The sequence below is a fragment of the Hyperolius riggenbachi genome, chromosome 9, assembly GCF_040937935.1.
Source record: "Hyperolius riggenbachi isolate aHypRig1 chromosome 9, aHypRig1.pri, whole genome shotgun sequence".
Taxonomy (NCBI): domain Eukaryota; kingdom Metazoa; phylum Chordata; class Amphibia; order Anura; family Hyperoliidae; genus Hyperolius; species Hyperolius riggenbachi.
The window spans coordinates 216051612-216074467 of NC_090654.1; the positions used below are offsets into that span (position 1 = coordinate 216051612).

At 46.6% G+C, this 22856-nt stretch overlaps 1 protein-coding gene across 1 annotated transcript in view; it reads left to right on the forward strand.

Moving 5' to 3' along the window:
- The window catches only part of PPP4R2 (protein phosphatase 4 regulatory subunit 2), a 75963-nt gene extending 71975 nt beyond the window's left edge, over nucleotides 1–3988 (forward strand). Inside the window, exon 9 of the mRNA XM_068254946.1 lies at nucleotides 3897–3988. Within this exon, the coding sequence (XP_068111047.1) occupies nucleotides 3897–3988 (92 nt within the window). The remainder of the gene's footprint in view (nucleotides 1–3896) is intronic.
- Nucleotides 3989–22856: the final 18868 nt, after the last annotated feature.

Below are 22856 nucleotides of genomic sequence, written 5' to 3' on the forward strand. Positions count from 1 at the left end.
GCTATATTGGTTGTAAAACCAAAACCAAACAAACCATTAAAAAAAAAAAAGGTTTAATTTTTCTGAGGTGCCCGGGTTGAAAACTGTGTTGTCCCAGTTGTGTATTGGACACAATGTGGGCTGCACGACCGCTGTCTGGGACCTCCTGTTGTGTTTATTTACAGCCCTGGTATCACCGCTAGGTACCAGGGCTATTATGTCACGCTGCCTACCTGCTGCCACACTCACACTGCTCCTCCATACCTCCTCCTGCTGCTGCTGCTGCTGCTGTCTGTCTGTGTTTCCCACTGCCAGGGTACACAGATGATTTACCTTCTGCTGCCACTCTGCCACCAGCTATTACGTCAAACAATAGCTGCTCGCCTACTCCTCCATTCCTCCTCCTGCTGCTGCTGTCTGTCTGTGTTTCCCACTGCCAGGGTACACAGAATTACCTTCTTCTGCTGCCACTCTGCCACCAGCTATTACGTCAAACAATAGCTATATTGGTTGCAAAACCAAAACCAAACAAACCATTAAAAAAAAAAAAGGTTTAATTTTTCTGAGGTGCCCGGGTTGAAAACTGTGTTGTCCCAGTTGTGTATTGGACACAATGTGGGCTGCACGACCGCTGTCTGGGACCTCCTGTTGTGTTTATTTACAGCCCTGGTATCACCGCTAGGTACCAGGGCTATTATGTCACGCTGCCTACCTGCTGCCACACTCACACTACTCCTCCATACCTCCTCCTGCTGCTGCTGCTGCTGTCTGTCTGTGTTTCCCACTGCCAGGGTACACTACACAGATGATTTACCTTCTGCTGCCACTCTGCCACCAGCTATTACGTCAAACAATAGCTGCTCACATTACTCCTCCATTCCTCCTGCTGCTGTTGCTGTCTGTCTGTGTTTCCCACTGCCAGGGTACACAGAATTACCTTCTGCTGCCACTCTGCCACCAGCTATTACGTCAAACAATAGCTATATTGGTTGCAAAACCAAAACCAAACAAACCATTAAAAAAAAAAAAAAGGTTTAATTTTTCTGAGGTGCCCGGGTTGAAAACTGTGTTGTCCCAGTTGTGTATTGGACACAATGTGGGCTGCACGACCGCTGTCTGGGACCTCCTGTTGTGTTTATTTACAGCCCTGGTATCACCGCTAGGTACCAGGGCTATTATGTCACGGCGAGCTGCCTGCCTCATTGACTGCCTGCTGCCACACACTCATCCTCCTCCTCCTGCTGCTGAATTTACCTCCTGCTGTCTTTGTGTTTCCACTGCCAGGGAGCACATACAATGGCGCTTCCAACATGCGTGCGCCCACCAGCTATTTGTTACGCTCAAAAATAGCTGCATTTCTTTAAAAAAAAAATTGAAAAGAGAAATACGTGAAGAAGAAGAAGACGATATTGAAAAAGAAGGAGAAGATGAAGATGAAGAAGAAGATGAAGAAGAAGATGAAGAAGATGATGAAGAAGAAGATGAAAAAGAAGAAGAAGATGCAGAAGATGAAGAAGATGAAGAAGAAGAAGATGAAGAAGAAGAAGAAGAAGAAGAAGAAAAAGAAGAAGAAGATGATGAAGAAGATGAAGAAGAAGAAGAAGAAGATGAAGAAGAAGAAGAAGAAGATGAAGATGAAGAAGAAGAAGATGAAGAAGAAGAAGAAGATGAAGAAGAAGAAGATGAAGAAGATGAAGATGAAGAAGAAGAAGAAGATGAAGATGAAGAAGAAGATGATGAAGAAGAAGAAGAAGATGATGAAGAAGAAGATGATGAAGAAGATGATGAAGAAGAAGTAGAAGATGATGAAGAAGAAGAAGAAGAAGAAGAAGAAGAAGAAGACAATATAGAAGAAGATATAGAAGAAGAAGATCTAGAAGAAGAAGAAGAAAGATAAAGAAGAAGAAGAACAAGTATATACAGTAACACTACTGAACAAAATTAAGGACACAACTTCTCTTTCCACATTTTTTTTTAAAGGAACATCCCCACATAATCACTTGCTGTTGTTACTTGGAAAAAAAGATGTTTCTTGCATCATTCACCCTCAAAACAAGTGTTGGAAGCTATTTAAGGCCAATTCGAATAGTCAGCTCGAATAGTGAGCTCGAATACCGACTCGAATAGTGAGCTCGAAGTCCGAGGTCGAATCGAATAGTAAAAATTATTCGACTCGAATATTCGACTGACCTCGAATAATTTACTATTCGAATTCGACCTAACTCGAATTTTGAAAAGGGGTATTTGAGCATCTTCTCCCTACTCTCACACAGAACCCTCCCCTGGTGGTGCCTAACCCTAAGACCCCTCTGGTGGTGCCTAACCCTAACTCCCCCTTGGTGGTGCCTAACCCTAAGACCACCCTGGTGGTGCCTTACCCTAAGACTCCTCCTGGTGATTACTATGACCTAACTTCTCCCTACTCTCACACAGAACCCTCCCTTGGTGGTGCCTGACCCTAACCCCCCTTGGCAGTGCCTAATCCTAAGTCCCTGCCTGGTACTGGACTAACCCCAAGACCCCCCCCCCCCCCTTGGTGGTGCCTAACCCTAAGACCCTCCTAGTGATTACTATGATCTAACTTCTCCCTACTCTCACACAGAACCCTCCCCTGTTGGTGACTTACCATAAGCCCCCCCGCTTGTGATGCCTAATCCTATCCCCCCCTGTACCCCCAATTCAAAAATCTCAGCTATGAAAAGGCGCCCTTTTGTAGCAGAATCAAAAACCTTGCAGCAAAAACCTTGTAGCCGAATCAAAAACATGGGCTACAAAGGGGCGCCCTTTTGCTGCTGAATTGAAAACCTTGTAGCTGAAAAAAAACCTTTTAATACAGATGGCTCAAACGCCCTTTTCAACTGATTCCGCTAGAAGTGCCTGGTACACCACAATCACTTGGGGATCTTTAGGCAAAATTGCATGGCTCCTGTACACACACTAGATCAGGTATGTCAAACCGGTCCTACGAGGGCCAAGATCCTCACACATTTTTGATACAGCTCAAATTAATTGATGGGTCTGAATCAGGAAGGGTGTGGTCCATCAGGTAGAACACATTCCTTTCTTTCTCAGTCCATCCTAAACACTGGCATGGATCTGGCCCTCCAGGCCTGGAGTTCGACACATGTGCACTAGATCCTTACCTGAGGCAGCCTTTATTGCCCCAGCCGAGTTTAATCTACATGTGTACAATGCTTTACCAAGAAAAACAGGGCACTACGGTACACGGCCATGACCAATTTCAAAATTATTTATTTGACATGAGATAATTAAGGTCCTTATACACAGGAAAACATTTATGCCTGGAGTGAGGTATTGTGTGCTTCATATACAAAGTGCAGTCATCATGTCTTCCTATTAAAATATCATTATGCCCCTCCAAACAAATTGCAGCCATGAGATCCACCCTATAGTACTTACAGTAATTATGTCTCCTGATAAAATTCCCAGCCATTCTGCCCCCGGAATACATGCAGCTATACTGTCCCTGCTATGACAAGGGTCACCATTACAGTAGGTCACCTCTATTACAAATGTTGCCTTTATTTTAACCTATGACAAGAGCTACTATCTCTTGCCACTAGTATGTTTAAACTCAGAGGCAGACGTCATGTCATACAAATTACGTCATTTACATACATAAGCTGTAATACCCCCTTTATAGCATGGAGGGCCATAAGGTTCCCTCCATAGGAAGTGCAGCCATCATTCCCCCTATTACAAGCACTGCCATAATGCCACCATAGTGTTCACCTATACCAATTGCAGCCATCAGTTCTCCTTGATAACAATCATAGGCCCCAAACCCCATGCAGTGGCCAGCAGGGCAACATATGAATTTGGACATACTTACCTGATCCCTTGCTAGGTGCTTTCCTGTTGATCAGCCCACACATCTATCTCCCTCTCTCACAAAGGAGACCTGATGCAAGAACTGAACAACCGCAGAAGGACCTGCAAAAAGATCGTGATCCTGACATTCTTGGTGGAGGGAGGAGAGAGGCAGTAGTAAATCGAGGCAATGGGGTTGAGGAGGCACTCCTGCTAATAATTCAGTGACATCAAAACCAGCGGTATCTCAACTGCCACCTTTACCAAGGAATAGTGCTGGTCATATAAAGGTGTTCTCCAGTGTTTCAACTCCTCCTTGACTGGCAGAACACAAAGGGAAGGAATCCTTGGGGACTTTTCTTTCCAAAACTGTACCACTAAAATACAGTGTGCCTCAGGACTTGATGCTAGCCCATACATGGGCAAACTTGGCCCTCCAGCTGTTAAGGAACTACAAGTCCCACAATGCATTTGCCTTTAAGAGTCATGACTGTGGCTGTAAGACTCCTGCAATGCATTGTGGGACTTCTTGTAGTTCCATAACAGCTGGAGGGCCATGTTTGCCCATGCCTGTGCTAGCCCCTTTGCAGTTCACCATCTATATGCTGCCACTTGGATAAATTGTCCAAAAACACGGATCGCCGACCTGTACTGCCCATAGAGAGAAGGGGAGGGAGGGAAGGAGAGGGAGGGGGGAATAGCCCCAGCGAATAGCCCCCCCCCCCCCGCTAGGCACACGTGAGTGGCGGCGATCAGACCCCCCCAGCAGGACATCCCCCTAGTGGGGAAAAAGGGCGGAAGTCTGATAGCCCTGCCTGCTGATCTGTGCTGGGGGCTGAAGAGCCCACTCAGCACAGATCCTCCAAAACACCCCTGGTCCTTATGTGGTTAAGATTAGCTTATTGACATTCAGTTTCTTGCACAATCTGGGCCCTGGATACCTGAAGGATTGCATCACACCTCCCACAATCTTAGCTCCAAAGGATCTTATAACTTGGTCACCCCTAGAGTCCCTCTGAAAACCTTTGGAGCCAGAGCCTTCTGTCATACTGCCCAAACTGAAAAGCCACCTGTTTATTCTGGCATTTATGAACACCTGACTATTTCCTCTGTAACACAGTCCACCTATCTATGTGTTCTGAGTCCTATGGGAAAAAAGCACTTTACAAATGTTATTGTATGGTATTGTATTCTGGGTTTATGAATTCAGTAGGTTGCCCTTTCTCTCCCTGCCACATGAGGAGAGCATCAGAGGCCCATGCAGAAAACCTTTTGTCATGAAAAACAAATCTGTTCACTGCTAGGAATGCAGGTAAAATGGAATACAAAGGGATTTTTTTTAAACCTTTAACACATTCATTTCTACATTTTTATAATGGGCTGTGGGAATTTTAGTAGCACAATCACTTCCTATAAGAAAACAGGATTTCTGTGTACAGAGCATCACAGTGGGCTTGATTCACCAAATTTCTGTAAAATTGAAATATGCATGTAGCACACGGGAATTGTACCGGTACGCTGGTCATCTGAAACATGGCTGGGACTTCAGTGCAGAGAAGGGAGCGGAACATCACCTGTGACCCGATTATGTTGGATTTTAAGCCTGAGACACCCGCCCCCCCTTCCTGATACATCATCTTTAAGACAGAGCCTGTCATGTCGAGCTTTGTCGTTTTCTCTTGAATCAACCCCATTATCACACCTGTATAAGGACAGCAGTCTCTTCAAATGAATACCGCTTATTGACTGTTTTACACAACAGACAGTCGTCAAAGTAAACTTTGTTGTCAAAGCATACACCAAATACTGGAGAGGTACATAAGGAACAGGTCCCAGACTTCCTAATAAATGTGCCTTGAGTTTTGTTTTATTAACAGTTTTTGGCATTACAACACACTTCCAATCACGGTTGTTTTTTTTGTACTTTGTTAACATGTCTTGACATATCACCTATTTAATCCCATGTTCAGCTGGCACTAACAAGCCATCAAACATTGCACACGTCTTTGGATAACTCTGTAGTGTATTACTGGCCAGTCCAGGAGATCATCGGACTGTAATTAAGGTTCCTGACATTTCCAGCAGGTGGAAGGTCAGCAGTGTAGCTGATGGATTCACTTTTTTTGCAGAAGTGTCTCCACTGCAGCTCAGGATGGACTGGAAGATTACGCAATCTAGGATATTGATTTCTGCAGATTGGTGACATTTCAGCAGAGGATTGTCAGCCTTGTGTCCTTTTTGGCACCAGTTTTAATTGTTGAGGATCATTCTGCATCTACAAAAGTGGGTCGTCTGGATTAAGTGGAACTCCAAACAAAATGTTATTTTATCTTTCAAATGTGACTGTCACTGTGCACCCCGAATCGCTGCAATTTTGTAGAGCTGAACACACAATGTAGTGCTGGAACTTCTGGGCTGGCCCTAACCAGCAAATATCCATGTAAAACATATAAAACAGATGGGGTATGTACAGTTTTCCATAACAATTGCTTCTACAATCTTAGATCATAATTAAGAAGACATCTACCACAAAATAAAAAAAACAGATATGGTAAGCAGCACCCTCCTTTCCCCCTTCCACCCCCACCCATAGCAATTAGACAGATAGGCTTCCAAACATCATAATTAGGTAGGGGTTCCCCCCAAAATACCTTCATGACCTCCCCAAACCACGTAATTAGCCAAGTCCCCCCCACAACTTAATTAAGCAGTATGCACCCAAATTACCACTGCTCAGTGGTGCCTGTCTGATATAGATGATAAAGAAATAGAGATGAAAGCCACACTCACCTTAAAGCTCACTTGCTTCTTGCAACCTCCAGCTTCCATGTCTGCAGCAGGGGTCCTCCTGCCTGGACTTTAATGCCAGTGTTATGTGCAATGCTATGTCACCTATCACACCACATCTACTGAACCTGTTATTATAGACCAGGCACTAAACCATGTAGGATTGCTGCTGCACTCCCTCTTGCCCTGCCTAAATGGGAAAGGGGAACCCTGCAATGTATTCTGGGCATAAGTCTCCTATAAAATGCCTTAGCGATGCCATTGGCCGGTTATACTTATGACAACTCAATACTTAAAGAATTTTTTTTTGTTTCATAGGATGTTTTTTTCCTGGAAATGTTATGTTTTTAATAAAGCTTTATTGTAGCTACACTATATCACTAACAGGCACATTCAGGGTTTAAAAAAATTAACGTATGGTGGTACATGGTACTTTGTGTTTTATTCCTCAGAATGAAATAAAAGGATTTGTAAAATTGATTGTTTAAAAAAATATATATTTCAAATATCAGGAAAAAAAAATCTGAGTACAAATAAAATTCTGAAAATTGCTTGGATTCCTGCAAGCTGAGGATTGGCCATGATGAAATGAGATTTTAGTTCTAACGTTGTACAGTAAAGATATGGAATCAAAACTTATCCCACCGCGGTGCCCTAAGTAAAAATTATATAATGTAACTTTTATTGAGCAATTAAAAGAGGGAAATGGATGGTATTTTCATTAATACTGCTTATATGACAAATGGCAGAACTTTATAGTGTGTAACTCTATGTTAGACACAGATAAGGTAACAAGGTCAGACAAATGTAGCCCAGACCCTATTTTAGAAAGATGGCCTGTATTCACGTATCTGCAAGATCCGTCTACTGATGGTAGTCTACTGAGTAGTCACATCACTTGCTGAATATGTGTCAACCACTCGCACTTTATATGTCGTCTTAAGCTAGAGATGTGACTACTGTGAGTACTCAAGCACTGCCACACTGGAGTTCTAGTGAAGTGAGCGGTGTTGGGAAGCGGTGAGATGGAGCCTGTGGGTGTGGCAGCCAACCATGCATTACAAGGACAGCACATGGGGAGGAGCCAGCCGAGGCCACCTGAATTGGGGAAAGCCTGTACAAAAAAAATCTACACATATTTTACACAAGTGCAATACCCTTTTCTACTATTAAATACTATTAAATAGTTAGGTTTTTATTTGAGGTTACTACATTGGCCATGAATGGGATATTGAAGGTGGAATAGGAAGTGGATTGTATCTGATTGTGGAGGTTGAGGTTGACCTGGGAATATCCCCAACGTGCTACTAGACCCTTGAGGTCATCGCATCTGGTGAGTGGCTTCTGATTGGGTGTAGAGAGGTGTACCGTAATATGCAAGAAGAGGGACTTTGAAACATTTGCAGGACTTCATGTTGTGGCATTTGTGGGAATTTATTGCTATTACTTATGAATTTGAGTGGCACCTGTACTGAGTATTGAACTGTATAGGAAGAAATATGGCAGCACCCGTGGTTTCTCAACTTATTTTTAGACTTAGGCAGTGTCACACTTGAGTACTTTGTGTGCATTTTCCCACAATGCAAACTTGCATTACAATGTACAGTAAACCAATGAAGCTAGTTTGCATATAATGTAAATTTTAGAACGTAGGAAAGAAACTACAGCATGCAGCATTTTTTCCGCACACTGTGCTTTTTACCCGTTTTTAACATTAGCTACTATAGAAAAAACAAAACATTATTATGCATACAGTCATTTGTGGTATGCTTAAAAAGGCATTCAGAAATACATATTCTGCACATACAAGTGTAATGTGAAGCCTTCGTCAATCTGAAAAAAAAACAAAAAACATACATTCCTTTTTTTTTTTTTTTTTTTACACAAATATTCCATAACAAGCCCTCCTGTTTTTGTTTCTAGAACTTTTTTTTCAGTTTCCAGCAGGACTTCACCTTGTGATCTCGCCTATATAGAATCTGCTGCAATGCAACAGCAGGTGATGCCATTCATGTCCATAGATCACATAATGATATACTTGGTGTCTGGTGTAATATTATTCACTGATGCTCTGCACCGCTTCCATCGTTATCAAAGGTTTATGTAAATTCAGAGCTACTTTATTAGTTTTCATTTTCAGGTTGACCCACGAGGAGGAAGACCACAACAAACAAGGTCCCCAGGGACCAGAACATCAAACACAGGTTGCTGCGGAGGCTGACTTGACATTTCTGCAGAAGCCAAATGAGAACCATTATCGGCCAGGAGGATTGTGGGACAGCTGTGCCCATCTTTAGCTACGATATTGCAAAATTAACTGGGGACCAGACATTTGTTTAATAAAGTGCCCTTTCCCGTGCACTGGCGTGCTTTGTTCTGTCTGTTAACAGTCGGCTTTCACAATAAAACTCAACATGCAACCATGTAGCCCAACACACTGATAGGTAAAAAAAATGTATTCCGCTACAGAAATGTTTGATTTGTAAAATTATAACAGCAGATGCTACATGAACCCTAAACTGCCCTTTGCTCAGTAATTCAAATACAAGTGTTATCCAGAAAGTAAAGACCATTTTAATTTAGTCAATGAAAGGAACATTTCATTTATTTTAGGCACACTGTATCTTCTAATTATTTTTCACCATAATCAATCATAATCAAGGTTTTCAATCTCTCGGTTGTAGAAACACAGTCCTCAACGATGGGTTGGAGGAGGGGGTGGGGCAGGGGTCTAGTCCTGGAAAAAGAGGTGAGTGGGGCCAAATATACATGGCCTTAGCAGTGGTATAAAAGGTCTGCCAGGGAAAGTTTGAGCTCTGTCGTAGTGTATCCCCAAAAAGTAGATGTAATCTGACAGCATTTGACCAAAAATACACATAATCTGGAAGAGGTTCCTCCAAAATACTGATAATATGTTAGTGTATAGGTGCCCCCAGTATATGTAGTCAGGTGTATAGGTGTCCCCAGTACATGTAGCCAGGTGTATAGGTGTCCCAAGTATATGTAGCCAGGTGTATAGGTGTCCCCAGTACATGTAGCCAGGTGTATAGGTGTCCCCAGTATATGTAGCCAGGTGTATAGGTGTCCCCAGTACATGTAGCCAGGTGTATAGGTGTCCCCAGTATCTGTAGCCAGGTGTATAGGTGTCCCCAGTATACAGTAGCTTGCAAAAGTATTCTGCCCCCTTGAAGTTTTCCACATTTTGTCACATTACTGCCACAAACGCACACCCCACCTTGCAGTTATTTATTTGTAAAAAATGTTTGGAATCATGTATGATTTTTGTTCCACTTCTCACGTGTACACCACTTTGTATTGGTCTTTCACGTGAAATTCCAATCAAATTGATTCATGTTTGTGGCAGTAATGTGACAAAATGTGGAAAACTTCAAGGGGGACGAATACTTTTGCAAGCCACTGTATGTAGCCAGGTGTATAGGTGTCCCCAGTATATGTAGCCAGGTGTATAGGTGTCCCCAGTACATGTAGCCAGGTGTATAGGTGTCCCCAGTATATGTAGCCAGGTGTATAGGTGTCCCCAGTATATGTAGCCAGGTGTATAGGTGTCCCCAGTATATGTAGCCAGGTGTATAGGTGTCCCCAGTATATGTAGTCAGGTGTATAGGTGTTCCCAGTATATGTAGCCAGGTTTATAGGTGTCCCCAGTACATGTAGCCAGGTGTATAGGTGTCCCCAGTATATGTAGCCAGGTGTATAGGTGTCCCCAGTAAAGCCAGTCTATAGGCGTCTGCAGAATAGGTAGCCAGGTGTCCCCCCAGCATGAGGGGAGCAGCGCAGTGGAGTGGAGCATTGTGCAGAGCAGCTTGACTAGATCAGACTAGCTGCACGCACAGCGTCAACTCGCCGGAACGAGGAGGAGGAGGTAAGTCCCGCCCACTGATGCCTGCTGCCAGCCACCGCCGCTGCCATTGTTTTGGAGGGGAAAGCCAGTGAGAGGAGCCCCAAGGTGAGGGAAGGTAGGGGGGGGGGGAGACGTCCGCCCTTCCCCGCTGCTCTGCACAATGCTCCTCTCCACTGCGCTGCTGCCCACCATATATGCTAGGGGGGACGGCGTCCACTCTACAAAAAAAGTCGTCCACCTGCATTCACGCAGGACTCGACCCCTGGGGTGGGGGTATTCCTGCTAATGCTGCTGAACAAACTGTTACCAGTGTTCTGCAGACACATGAAAATCAGTGCAGGGGAAAAAAAAAGAGGTTAACCTGGCAGATTGGGAATACCTTGCATGGCAGATAAAAGCAAACCTACATTACTTTCTGGATGACCATAGTATAATACAATCAAGGCCGAAATTGTTAGCACCTCGGAATTTGTTTCTAGAAAATCAAGTATTTCTCACAGAAAAGTATATCGGTAACACATGTTTTGCTATACACATGTTTACAACTTGTGGAACGTGTGAAGACAGATGCTACTGGAGGCATGGAGACAGAACGCTAAGCAGCTGAAGTGAGCTGATGCGTCATTGGATCTGGAACTTCATTTGCAACTCACTCTGCAGTTTAGCCTTACTCTGCAGCTTCATGGAGACAGGAGAAGACCTTCTATTACTAGACATCCCTTCAGGGCCTTAAGCAATTACGTAGGTTGCCAGTGGCACAGCTAAGGAGCTGTGGGCCCCGATGCAAATTTTACAATGGGGCCCCCCAGCACTCTATACATAACAATTGATACGGCGCACCAAAACCTGCCAATGGCAATTACAGTGTCAGAGGTGAAAAAAGGGGATGGGGAACAGTTTGTTAATGATTACCACTATTCAAAGTATCTATAGAAGTGATTATTATGAGCACAGGACCAATAGAGAGCTAATATTGTAGTTGAGGGAGGGCCCTTCGGGGTAAATGGGTAAAAAGAGGCATTTTTGATACATTACCTATTCAGAAAAAAAAGATTAAAAATCCAATCTCCAATATCTACTGGGGCATTGTGGCAAGGTGGTAAAGGATTGATACCAATTAGATGCTAATCATTTGGTAATTAACAAGTGTATATACACCATAAGACATTGTAACATGTCACAGCATAACCGTGTGCAGTGGTGCTCAGCAGAGCTCGAATATTCGAGTACCTCGAATATTCGAGCTCTTTTTCAGCTATTCGAGCTCGGTATTCGAGCTCCGAATAGCTGTAGCTATTCGAATGGGCTATCCGAGTACACTCGAATAGCCCATTCACTATTCGAGCTATTCGAGCAAACGGCGCTATTCGAGCTCGGTACCGAGCTCGAATAGCGTCATAGCCCAGATTGATGTCCTTAGAGCCAATCAGAGGGCTCCCAGGCCCTCTGACGGCAGCCAATCACAGAGGGGGACCCTGGCCAGCCCCTACCCTATAAATAGCGGCCGCCATGTTCCGTTTCTCCATGCTTGCCTGAGACTTGTACAGAGAGAGAGTTGCTCCTTTGTGCTTTGGCTTAGCAAGTGCTCTATTGTGGTCATTTACCTAGCGTTTTTGCTCACCTACACCTGCCATATACACCTATATTGTTGTTAGTTAGATAGACATTGTATTTTAGTTAGTAGCTTGTGTGTTACATTAGAACTGCAGGCAGCTGCTGCAAGCTTACAGGTTTAGGCCTCAGGGGGGCCTTGCCTCTGTGGGCAGCTGTCCTCTCTGTTTATTTCTCTCATCTATACCAGTATTTCTGCTGTCCTTTACTAATAGTATTGTAGTTATACTGTACTAGGAGTAGGACACTCACTGACTGTCACTGTTTATAGGCTACTAGCTAGCTCCTGCGTGTGTGCACTCACTCACTGTCTGTGTGTACACACACTCTATTTCCTTCTGATTACTGATTGATTATTGTTAGTTGTTGTACTTACTTACTACTTACTAGGGACACTCACTGTCTGTCACTGTTCATATAGGCTACTAGCTCCTGCGTGTGCGCACTCACTGTCTGAGTGTACACACACAACACACACTCTATTTCCTTCTGATCGCTGATTGATTATTGTAATTAGTTAGTGTTCTACTTACTGTTACTACTTAGTTACTCTTACTGTACTGGGAGTCTAGGACACTCAGTCACTGTGTTCATAGGCTACTAGCTCCTGCGTGCGTTCACTCACTGTCTGAGTGTACACACACCCACACTCCATTTCCTTCTGATCGCTGATTGATTATTGTAATTAGTTAGTTCTACTTACTGTTACTACTTACTCTTACTGTACTAGGAGTCTAGGACACTCAGTCACTGTGTTCATAGGCTACTAGCTCCTGCGTGCGTCCACTCACTGTCTGAGTGTACACACACCCACACTCCATTTCCTTCTGATCGCTGATTGTTTATTGTAATTAGTTAGTTCTACTTACTGTTATTACTGTTACTCTTACTGTACTAGGAGTCTAGGACACTCAGTCACTGTGTTCATAGGCTACTAGCTCCTGCGTGCGTGCACTCACTGTCTGAGTGTACACACACCCACACTCCATTTCCTTCTGATCGCTGATTGTTTATTGTAATTAGTTAGTTCTACTTACTGTTATTACTGTTACTCTTACTGTACTAGGAGTCTAGGACACTCAGTCACTGTGTTCATAGGCTACTAGCTCCTGCGTGCGTCCACTCACTGTCTGAGTGTACACACACCCACACTCCATTTCCTTCTGATCGCTGATTGATTATTGTAATTAGTTAGTTCTACTTACTGTTACTACTTACTCTTACTGTACTAGGAGTCTAGGACACTCAGTCACTGTGTCCATAGGCTACTAGCTCCTGCGTGCGTCCACTCACTGTCTGAGTGTACACACACCCACACTCCATTTCCTTCTGATCGCTGATTGATTATTGTAATTAGTTAGTTCTACTTACTGTTATTACTGTTACTCTTACTGTACTAGGAGTCTAGGACACTCAGTCACTGTGTCCATAGGCTACTAGCTAGCTCCTGCGTGCGTCCACTCACTGTCTGAGTGTACACACACCCACACTCCATTTCCTTCTGATCGCTGATTGATTATTGTAATTAGTTAGTTCTACTTACTGTTACTACTTACTCTTACTGTACTAGGAGTCTAGGACACTCAGTCACTGTGTTCATAGGCTACTAGCTCCTGCGTGCGTCCACTCACTGTCTGAGTGTACACACACCCACACTCCATTTCCTTCTGATCGCTGATTGATTATTGTAATTAGTTAGTTCTACTTACTGTTACTACTTACTCTTACTGTACTAGGAGTCTAGGACACTCAGTCACTGTGTTCATAGGCTACTAGCTCCTGCGTGCGTCCACTCACTGTCTGAGTGTACACACACCCACACTCCATTTCCTTCTGATCGCTGATTGATTATTGTAATTAGTTAGTTCTACTTACTGTTATTACTGTTACTCTTACTGTACTAGGAGTCTAGGACACTCAGTCACTGTGTTCATAGGCTACTAGCTCCTGCGTGCGTCCACTCACTGTCTGAGTGTACACACACCCACACTCCATTTCCTTCTGATCGCTGATTGATTATTGTAATTAGTTAGTTCTACTTACTGTTATTACTGTTACTCTTACTGTACTAGGAGTCTAGGACACTCAGTCACTGTGTTCATAGGCTACTAGCTCCTGCGTGCGTCCACTCACTGTCTGAGTGTACACACACCCACACTCCATTTCCTTCTGATCGCTGATTGATTATTGTAATTAGTTAGTTCTACTTACTGTTATTACTGTTACTCTTACTGTACTAGGAGTCTAGGACACTCAGTCACTGTGTTCATAGGCTACTAGCTCCTGCGTGCGTCCACTCACTGTCTGAGTGTACACACACCCACACTCCATTTCCTTCTGATCGCTGATTGATTATTGTAATTAGTTAGTTCTACTTACTGTTATTACTGTTACTCTTACTGTACTAGGAGTCTAGGACACTCAGTCACTGTGTTCATAGGCTACTAGCTCCTGCGTGCGTCCACTCACTGTCTGAGTGTACACACACTAAATTTACTTGTGATTACTACTGATTATTGTAACTGCTAGTTGTACTTCCTGACTGTTACTACTTACTTACTGTACTAGGGGACACTCACTCAGTCACCTCACCAACCAACCCACTCCATTAAAGTACCCCACTTTTCACCCGCCCTTTTAAAAAACTTTTGTCTATACGCCCAAAACATTGAAGATGTCTGGAAGTGGCAGCCAGCGCGGTTTGGGCAAGGGGAAGGGCAGCAAGGGAATCAGGAGGAGAGGGAGCAGCATTGTGGCAAGCCGCGGCCGCGGGCGCGCCACCATGCACAGTTCCGCAGCAGCAGCAGCAGCGTCAGTGGCTAACATTCCTCCCATAGCCACTGGCCGTGGACGCCTTGGGCGCCGCCCAGCAGGAGCATCTGCAACTCACGCTGCAGAGACACAGCAGCAGCAGCGTGTAGCACCTGCTCCCATTTTCCGCCAGCCGGGTCGGAAACGTCCCATTGAGGAAAAGGATGCAGACGCTGTGGTGCAACTCATGACGGAGGATGAGCAGCCCGCCATCAGCTCTGCATCCGAGGCCTCCACCCTCACCACCACCACCACCACCACCCCTGTTCGCAGCAGCCGCCCAGCAGGGTCTGGGGAGGAGGCCAGTTCACCGTCAGTCGCCGACCTGTCATTCAGCACTCTTTTGACCCCAGGCATGATGAGTCAATTGTCTGCTGTTGTTGGCGATTTTGAGGAGGAGATGCTGATGGGCACTTTGGGGGAGGAGGGATTGGACAGCAAGACTGTGGCGACAGTCAAGCGTCCCATCCATGCATCAGGAGAGGAGTTTGGGGGGTCATCATCCCAGCAGGACATGTTTGAGGAGGGGGAGGATGATGTTGATGACCCGGTGACAGACAGAGACTGGGTGCCACCACCTCCAGGGGATGTCGTCCTCAGCAGCTCGGAGGAGGAGGAGGATGCGCTTGTGGGCCTTGCAAGGAGGCGCATCATTGCAAGCATTGGCAGCGACCCACAGCCTGCTGGTGTCTCAGGCTCAGCAGCAGCAGCAGCAGCATCAGCCAGTACCACCACCAGCCGCACCCAAGCCCCCCCCCCAACCACCACAGGGAGACAGGCAGCAGCGCTTCCATGCCGTAGGGGGATGTTTCTGTCACCAATCTGGCGCTTTTTCACCATGCCCACTGTGTACAGCAAGTACGCCACTTGCAACCACTGCCAGCGGAAGTTGAGCAGAGGTGCAGACCCCTTAAAGTTCAGCACCAGCTCGCTCATCAACCACCTTGCGGCTAAACATTTCCACCAGCATGAGGAGTTCCAGAGGCTGAAGGCATCTGGTGCTGGCAGTGGCACCACACCCATCACTGCACAGCCTTCAGCAGCAGCAGCAGCAACAGCAGCCACCCGCCCTCCTGCTCCTCCAGCAGCACCAGCAGGAGTGCGGAAACGCACTGCTCCTCCCCCCTCTGCAACTCCTGCCGCCGACACTGAGGCCTGTTCTGGCAGCCAGTCCTCAGTGGCCTCCTCCGCTGTGTCTGCTGATTCCCGTGTCAGCAAAAGGCCACGCCAGAGCCTTTTGAGCGAGTCCTTCCAGGGGGTGGTTAGGGCTCTGCCTCCCAGCAGCCGTCGCGTGCGGCAGCTGAACGGCTTGCTGGCACGGGCCATGTGCTCCCAACTCCTGCCGTACACGCTCGTGCAGGAAGGGAGCGACATGCGGGCGCTGCTTGCTTGCGCAGCCCCAGACTGGCAGCTCCCCAGCAGACACTTCTTCGCCCGCAAGGCCATTCCTGCACTTCACCGCTTTGTGATGGCCAATGTGGAGCGAGGGCTGGAGCACGCGGTTGGTGAAAGGGTCCACGTCACCATGGACTCCTGGAGCAGCCGCTTCGGGACAGGCCGCTACCTGTCCTTCACTGTCCACTGGGTCAGCTTGGTGGAAGGGGGTGAGGATGGGAGAGCAGCAGCGGGCACAGCAGCAGCAGCAGCAACACAGTGGGTGGTGCCACCCCGCAGGGTCAGGGGAACTGCAGCGGGTTCCTCCGATCCTCTGCCATCCTCCGCCACACCTGGCCAAACCCCCCGCCTCAGCAGCAGCGTGAAGGCCCGCCACTGCCAAGCGCTGCTGCACTTGGTCAGCCTTGGCAAGACCAAGCTGACGGCAGCCCACGTGTTGGCCAAACTCCAGGAGCAGGAGAGGATTTGGCTGACCCCCAGAGGCCTCAGAGTCGGAGAGGTGGTGTCCGACAATGGGGCCAATCTGGTTGCTGCCATAGACAGGGGAAACCTGACCCACATCCCCTGTCTTGCCCACGTGCTGAACCTGGTGGTGCAGAAGTTCCTGCGCACCTACCAGGGGATGGGCGAACTGCTGGAAACGGCAAGGAATGTTGTGCGTCACTTCCGGCGCTCGGCTGCAGCCTGTGCGAGCCTGGAAGACGTGCAAAAGGAGCTGGATCTGCCACGCCATCGGCTGATCATTGACGTTCCGACTCGCTGGAACTCCACCCTGGCGATGTTGGAGCGTCTGGTTGAACAGAGGCACGCTGTCAACCAGTACCTTGCCCTGGCCACTGTTTCCGCAGCTCGGAGAAGGGACAAGACCAGCAACATCCCGTCCATCGTCCCCGATGATGACTGGAGGCACATGCAGCAGGTGTGCTTTGTGCTGGCTCCCTTCCTGCAGGCCACAAACATGGTGAGCAGGGACCATGCTATGGTCTGCGAGTGGGTGCCCCTGGTTTCTCTGCTGAACAGGGCCCTCGATGGTTTGCTGGAACAGGGAGCGGCAGCCTTGGACCAGCAGGAGCGGCAACCAGCTGCGCAGTCCACCTCTGAGGGGGAGGAGGAGGAGGACTTGGTGGAGGTCCCTGACCTGGCTGCTGATGAGGGGGATCAGCACAGCGCAGCTGAGTTGGTGCGGGGGTGGAGAGAGGATGAGGCGGCAGAGGAGGAGGATGAGGACAGCACTGACGTCGATGTGCCAGCAGACGTGGCCCGCCTCTTCCCAATGGCAGCGCACATGCTGACGTGCCTGCGCAGGGACCCCAGGGTGATCCAGATGAAGCAGAGGGAGGACATCTGGATCAGCATGATGTTGGACCCACGCCTCAAGGGGAAGTTGAGCCAGTTCCTGCCGCCTGCAGGAGGAGACCCAGCGCAACAAATAAGGAGCTTGCAGCAGGCCCTTGTTGAGCGCTTGGAGGAAGCCTTCCCCCAGCCTTCCACCCCCACTGTCCAGCAGCCAGCACAGAGGCAGCAGCAGGTGCCTGCATCCAGCAGCAGCAAGCGCCCCACAGACCTGCTGTCTCTCAGCCACGAGCTCTACAGGACTGTAGAGGCTCCGGCAGCAGTGACTAGAGAGGAGATGCATGCAGCAGCATCCTCCTCCGGTCACAGCCAGCGCCTGACCCGCATGGTGGCTGACTACATGGGGTCGTACAGCGGGCTTGACAGCGATGCCCCTGTTGATCCCATGGAGTATTGGGTCAAGCGCATGGAGATCTGGAGCGAGCTAGCGCAGTACGCCCTGGAAGTGCTGTCCTGCCCCCCTTCCAGCGTGCTGTCCGAGCGCTGCTTCAGTGCAGCTGGTGGCGTGGTCACCGAGAAACGCTCACGTCTGTCTCACAAGTCTGTGGACAGACTGACGTTTCTCAAGATGAACCAGGCGTGGGTGGAAGGCGAGTTCCTGGCCCCTGTTGTCGGCGAGAGGGGGACATGAACTGGCTGCCGGAACCATCGTTAATGTGCCTTACCACCCTTTACCACCTCCTGGCTCCTGCTCACTAAGCCAGCCTGGTTCACTTTGACTATTACGTCGCCTGCAGCCACACATTTTACACCTACAGTGGGCTGCTGTGTACTGCCCTTCTGCTGTCTGTCTGTGTTTCCCACTGCCAGGGTACACAGAATTACCTTCTGCTGCCACTCTGCCACCAGCTATTACGTCAAACAATAGCTATATTGGTTGCAAAACCAAAACCAAACAAACCATTAAAAAAAAAAAAAAAGGTTTAATTTTTCTGAGGTGCCCGGGTTGAAAACTGTGTTGTCCCAGTTGTGTATTGGACACAATGTGGGCTGCACGACCGCTGTCTGGGACCTCCTGTTGTGTTTATTTACGCCCTGGTATCACCGCTAGGTACCAGGGCGATTATGTCACGCTGCCTACCTGCTGCCAGCCTGCCACACTCACACTACTCCTCCATTCCTCCTGCTGCTGCTTTCTGTCTGTGTTTCCCACTGCCAGGGTACACAGAATTACCTTCTGCTGCCACCAGCTATTACGTCAAACAATAGCTGCTCACATAATTACTCCTCCATTCCTCCTCCTGCTGCTGCTGTCTGTCTGTGTTTCCCACTGCCAGGGTACACAGAATTACCTTCTGCTGCCACACTGCCACCAGCTATTACGTCAAACAATAGCTGCTCACAATACTCCTCCATTCCTCCTCCTGCTGCTGCTGTCTGTCTGTGTTTCCCACTGCCAGGGTACACAGAATTACCTTCTGCTGCCACCAGCTATTACGTCAAACAATAGCTGCTCACATAATTACTCCTCCATTCCTCCTCCTGCTGCTGCTGTCTGTCTGTGTTTCCCACTGCCAGGGTACACAGAATTACCTTCTGCTGCCACTCTGCCACCAGCTATTACGTCAAACAATAGCTATATTGGTTGCAAAACCAAAACCAAACAAACCATTAAAAAAAAAAAAAAGGTTTAATTTTTCTGAGGTGCCCGGGTTGAAAACTGTGTTGTCCCAGTTGTGTATTGGACACAATGTGGGCTGCACGACCGCTGTCTGGGACCTCCTGTTGTATTTATTTACGGCCTGGTATCACCGCTAGGTACCAGGGCGATTATGTCACGCTGCCTACCTGCTGCCACACTCACACTACTCCTCCATTCCTCCTGCTGCTGCTGTCTGTCTGTGTTTCCCACTGCCAGGGTACACAGAATTACCTTCTGCTGCCACCAGCTATTACGTCAAACAATAGCTGCTCACATAATTACTCCTCCATTCCTCCTCCTGCTGCTGCTGTCTGTCTGTGTTTCCCACTGCCAGGGTACACAGAATTACCTTCTGCTGCCACCAGCTATTACGTCAAACAATAGCTGCTCACATAATTACTCCTCCATTCCTCCTGCTGCTGCTGCTGTCTGTCTGTGTTTCCCACCGCCAGGGTACACAGATTTACCTTCTGCTGCCACTCTGCCACCAGCTATTACGTCAAACAATAGCTATATATCTGTGTAATTGGTTGTAAAACCAAAACTACAAAACCATTACAAAAAAGGTTTAATTTTTCTGAGGTGCCCGGGTTGAAAACTGTGTTGTCCCAGTTGTGTATTGGACACAATGTGGGCTGCACGACCGCTGTCTGGGACCTCCTGTTGTGTTTATTTACGCCCTGGTATCACCGCTAGGTACCAGGGCGATTATGTCACGCTGCCTACCTGCTGCCACACTCACACTACTCCTCCATTCCTCCTGCTGCTGCTGTCTGTCTGTGTTTCCCACTGCCAGGGTACACAGAATTACCTTCTGCTGCCACCAGCTATTACGTCAAACAATAGCTGCTCACAATACTCCTCCATTCCTCCTCCTGCTGCTGCTGTCTGTCTGTGTTTCCCACTGCCAGGGTACACAGAATTACCTTCTGCTGCCACCAGCTATTACGTCAAACAATAGCTGCTCACAATACTCCTCCATTCCTCCTCCTGCTGCTGCTGTCTGTCTGTGTTTCCCACTGCCAGGGTACACAGAATTACCTTCTGCTGCCACCAGCTATTACGTCAAACAATAGCTGCTCACATAATTACTCCTCCATTCCTCCTGCTGCTGCTGCTGTCTGTCTGTGTTTCCCACCGCCAGGGTACACAGAATTACCTTCTGCTGCCACACTGCCACCAGCTATTACGTCAAACAATAGCTATATATCTGTGTAATTGGTTGTAAAACCAAAACTACAAAACCATTACAAAAAAGGTTTAATTTTTCTGAGGTGCCCGGGTTGAAAACTGTGTTGTCCCAGTTGTGTATTGGACACAATGTGGGCTGCACGACCGCTGTCTGGGACCTCCTGTTGTGTTTATTTACGCCCTGGTATCACCGCTAGGTACCAGGGCGATTATGTCACGCTGCCTGCCTCATTGACTGCATGCTGCCACACACTCATCCTCCTCCTCCTGCTGCTGAATTTACCTCCTGCTGTCTGTGTGTTTCCACTGCCAGGGAGCACATACAATGGCGCTTCCAAGTTCCAACATGCGTGCGCCACCAGCTATTTGTTGTTACGCTCAAAAATAGCTGCATTTCTTTAAAAAAAAAAAACTGAAAAGAGAAATAAGTGAAGAAGAAGACGATATAGAAGAAGATGAAGAAGAAGAAGAAGATGAAGATGAAGAAGAAGAAGAAGATGAAGATGAAGAAGATGAAGATGAAGAAGATGAAGAAGATGAAGAAGAAGAAGATGAAGAAGAAGAAGAAGAAGATGAAGAAGATGAAGAAGAAGATGAAGATGAAGAAGAAGAAGATGAAGATGAAGAAGAAGAAGAAGATGAAGATGAAGAAGATGAAGAAGATGAAGAAGAAGAAGAAGAAGAAGAAGAAGAAGAAGATGAAGAAGATGAAGAAGAAGATGAAGATGAAGAAGAAGAAGATGAAGAAGATGAAGAAGAAGAAGATGAAGAAGAAGATGAAGAAGATGAAGAAAAAGATGAAGAAGAAGAAGAAGATGAAGAAGAAGAAGATATAGAAGATAAAGAAGAAGAAGAAGTATATACAGTACTGAACAAAATTCTGGACACAACTTCTCTTTTCACCTTTTTTTTTTTAAAGGAACATCCCCACATAATCACTTGCTGTTGTTACTTGGAAAAAAATATGTTTCTTGCAACATTCACCCTCAAAACAAGTGTTGGGATTGGGAAGCTATTTAAGTCCTATTCGAATAGTCAGCTCGAATAATGAGCTCGAATACCGACTCGAATAGTGAGCTCGAAGTCCGAGGTCGAATCGAATAGTAAAATTTATTCGACTCGAATATTCGACTGACCTCGAATAATTTACTATTCGAATTCGACCAAACTCGAATTTTAAAAAGGGGTATTTGAGCACCACTAACCGTGTGTGCATGCACTGCCTAGTATTGTATTGGTGGAAAAGAGTCCTAGCTCCAACATGTCAGGTGCCTGGGAGCGAGGCAGGGCTTCTTGGAGCATGGCACACACCACATAGCGCCTGAATTGGGCGCCGCTATAGCACTAATGCTATAGTGCGCGGCCCGCATAATGGTAATTTAGGGTTCCTGCCATTGCCAGACCCCAAATTACCTTTCCCTCCGAGTTGCTACAACTCGGAGGTGGAATAGTAATTAATGCCAGAATTTCCCAGGCAGCAAGATGTGCAGACATTTGTCTCACCCTGCACTAAAATGACCAGGCGGCGAAGTGCTATGTACGCATTGAGAGGGGAGAAGACTGTAGATAGCCTACACTTCATAAAACAGCTTCTGTTGCCGGTAAGTCATACAGGGCAGTGCTGAACCAGTAATCACTCGCCCCACCATCTGTCTTATGTTTTATTCTTTATTGGATTTTAATGTCTATAAATTTTAAAAATGTACATATATACCCGTGTCTTTCTTTGCTGTGTTACAATTTATCTTTGCATTTCAAGGAACTGTGCACTGCCTCCTCTTTAAGGAAATACAAGGGGAATAAAACATATTTACAACAACCGTCTCTGAACCTGCGTTTATCCATTTATCACCTCGCGCGCGGGCTGTAAAAACAAATTGTTTTAAGGCCCCGGTAACAATTAAAAAACGGCAAAGGCAAATTGTAAGGGCTCATTAAAACCTGCTGAGATTGTCAACTGGATATGGCGATCTTCAAAAGAGAAAATGAAAACAATTGATTTTATCCTGCCGGATCTTGAATATCGGAGGTTTAATTTGTGTTTATGTTCAGCAGTCTATATCCCTGGAGGTCAGGATGTACACATCCGAGCAACCCGCCGCCGCCCATGCTATGGATCCACGGAACAAAAAAAAATAAAAGATAAATAAGATATCCATGTAAATAGACACATTAATAATCTGGGAATATCAGTGCATTGTATGGATGCATAGTAAATGTCACCCCCATAATGAATCTGGTCTTTATATTAATCTATTGCTTTGTTTTCCACTTATAGAATAGAAAACTGGCAAATTAATATCAGTTTTACTCCAAAGGCAAAACCGTTATTTATTTCACGCAATTTTTTGGTGTCACTTAGAAGCCAAAGAAGAAAAGAATTTATGCTCTTAA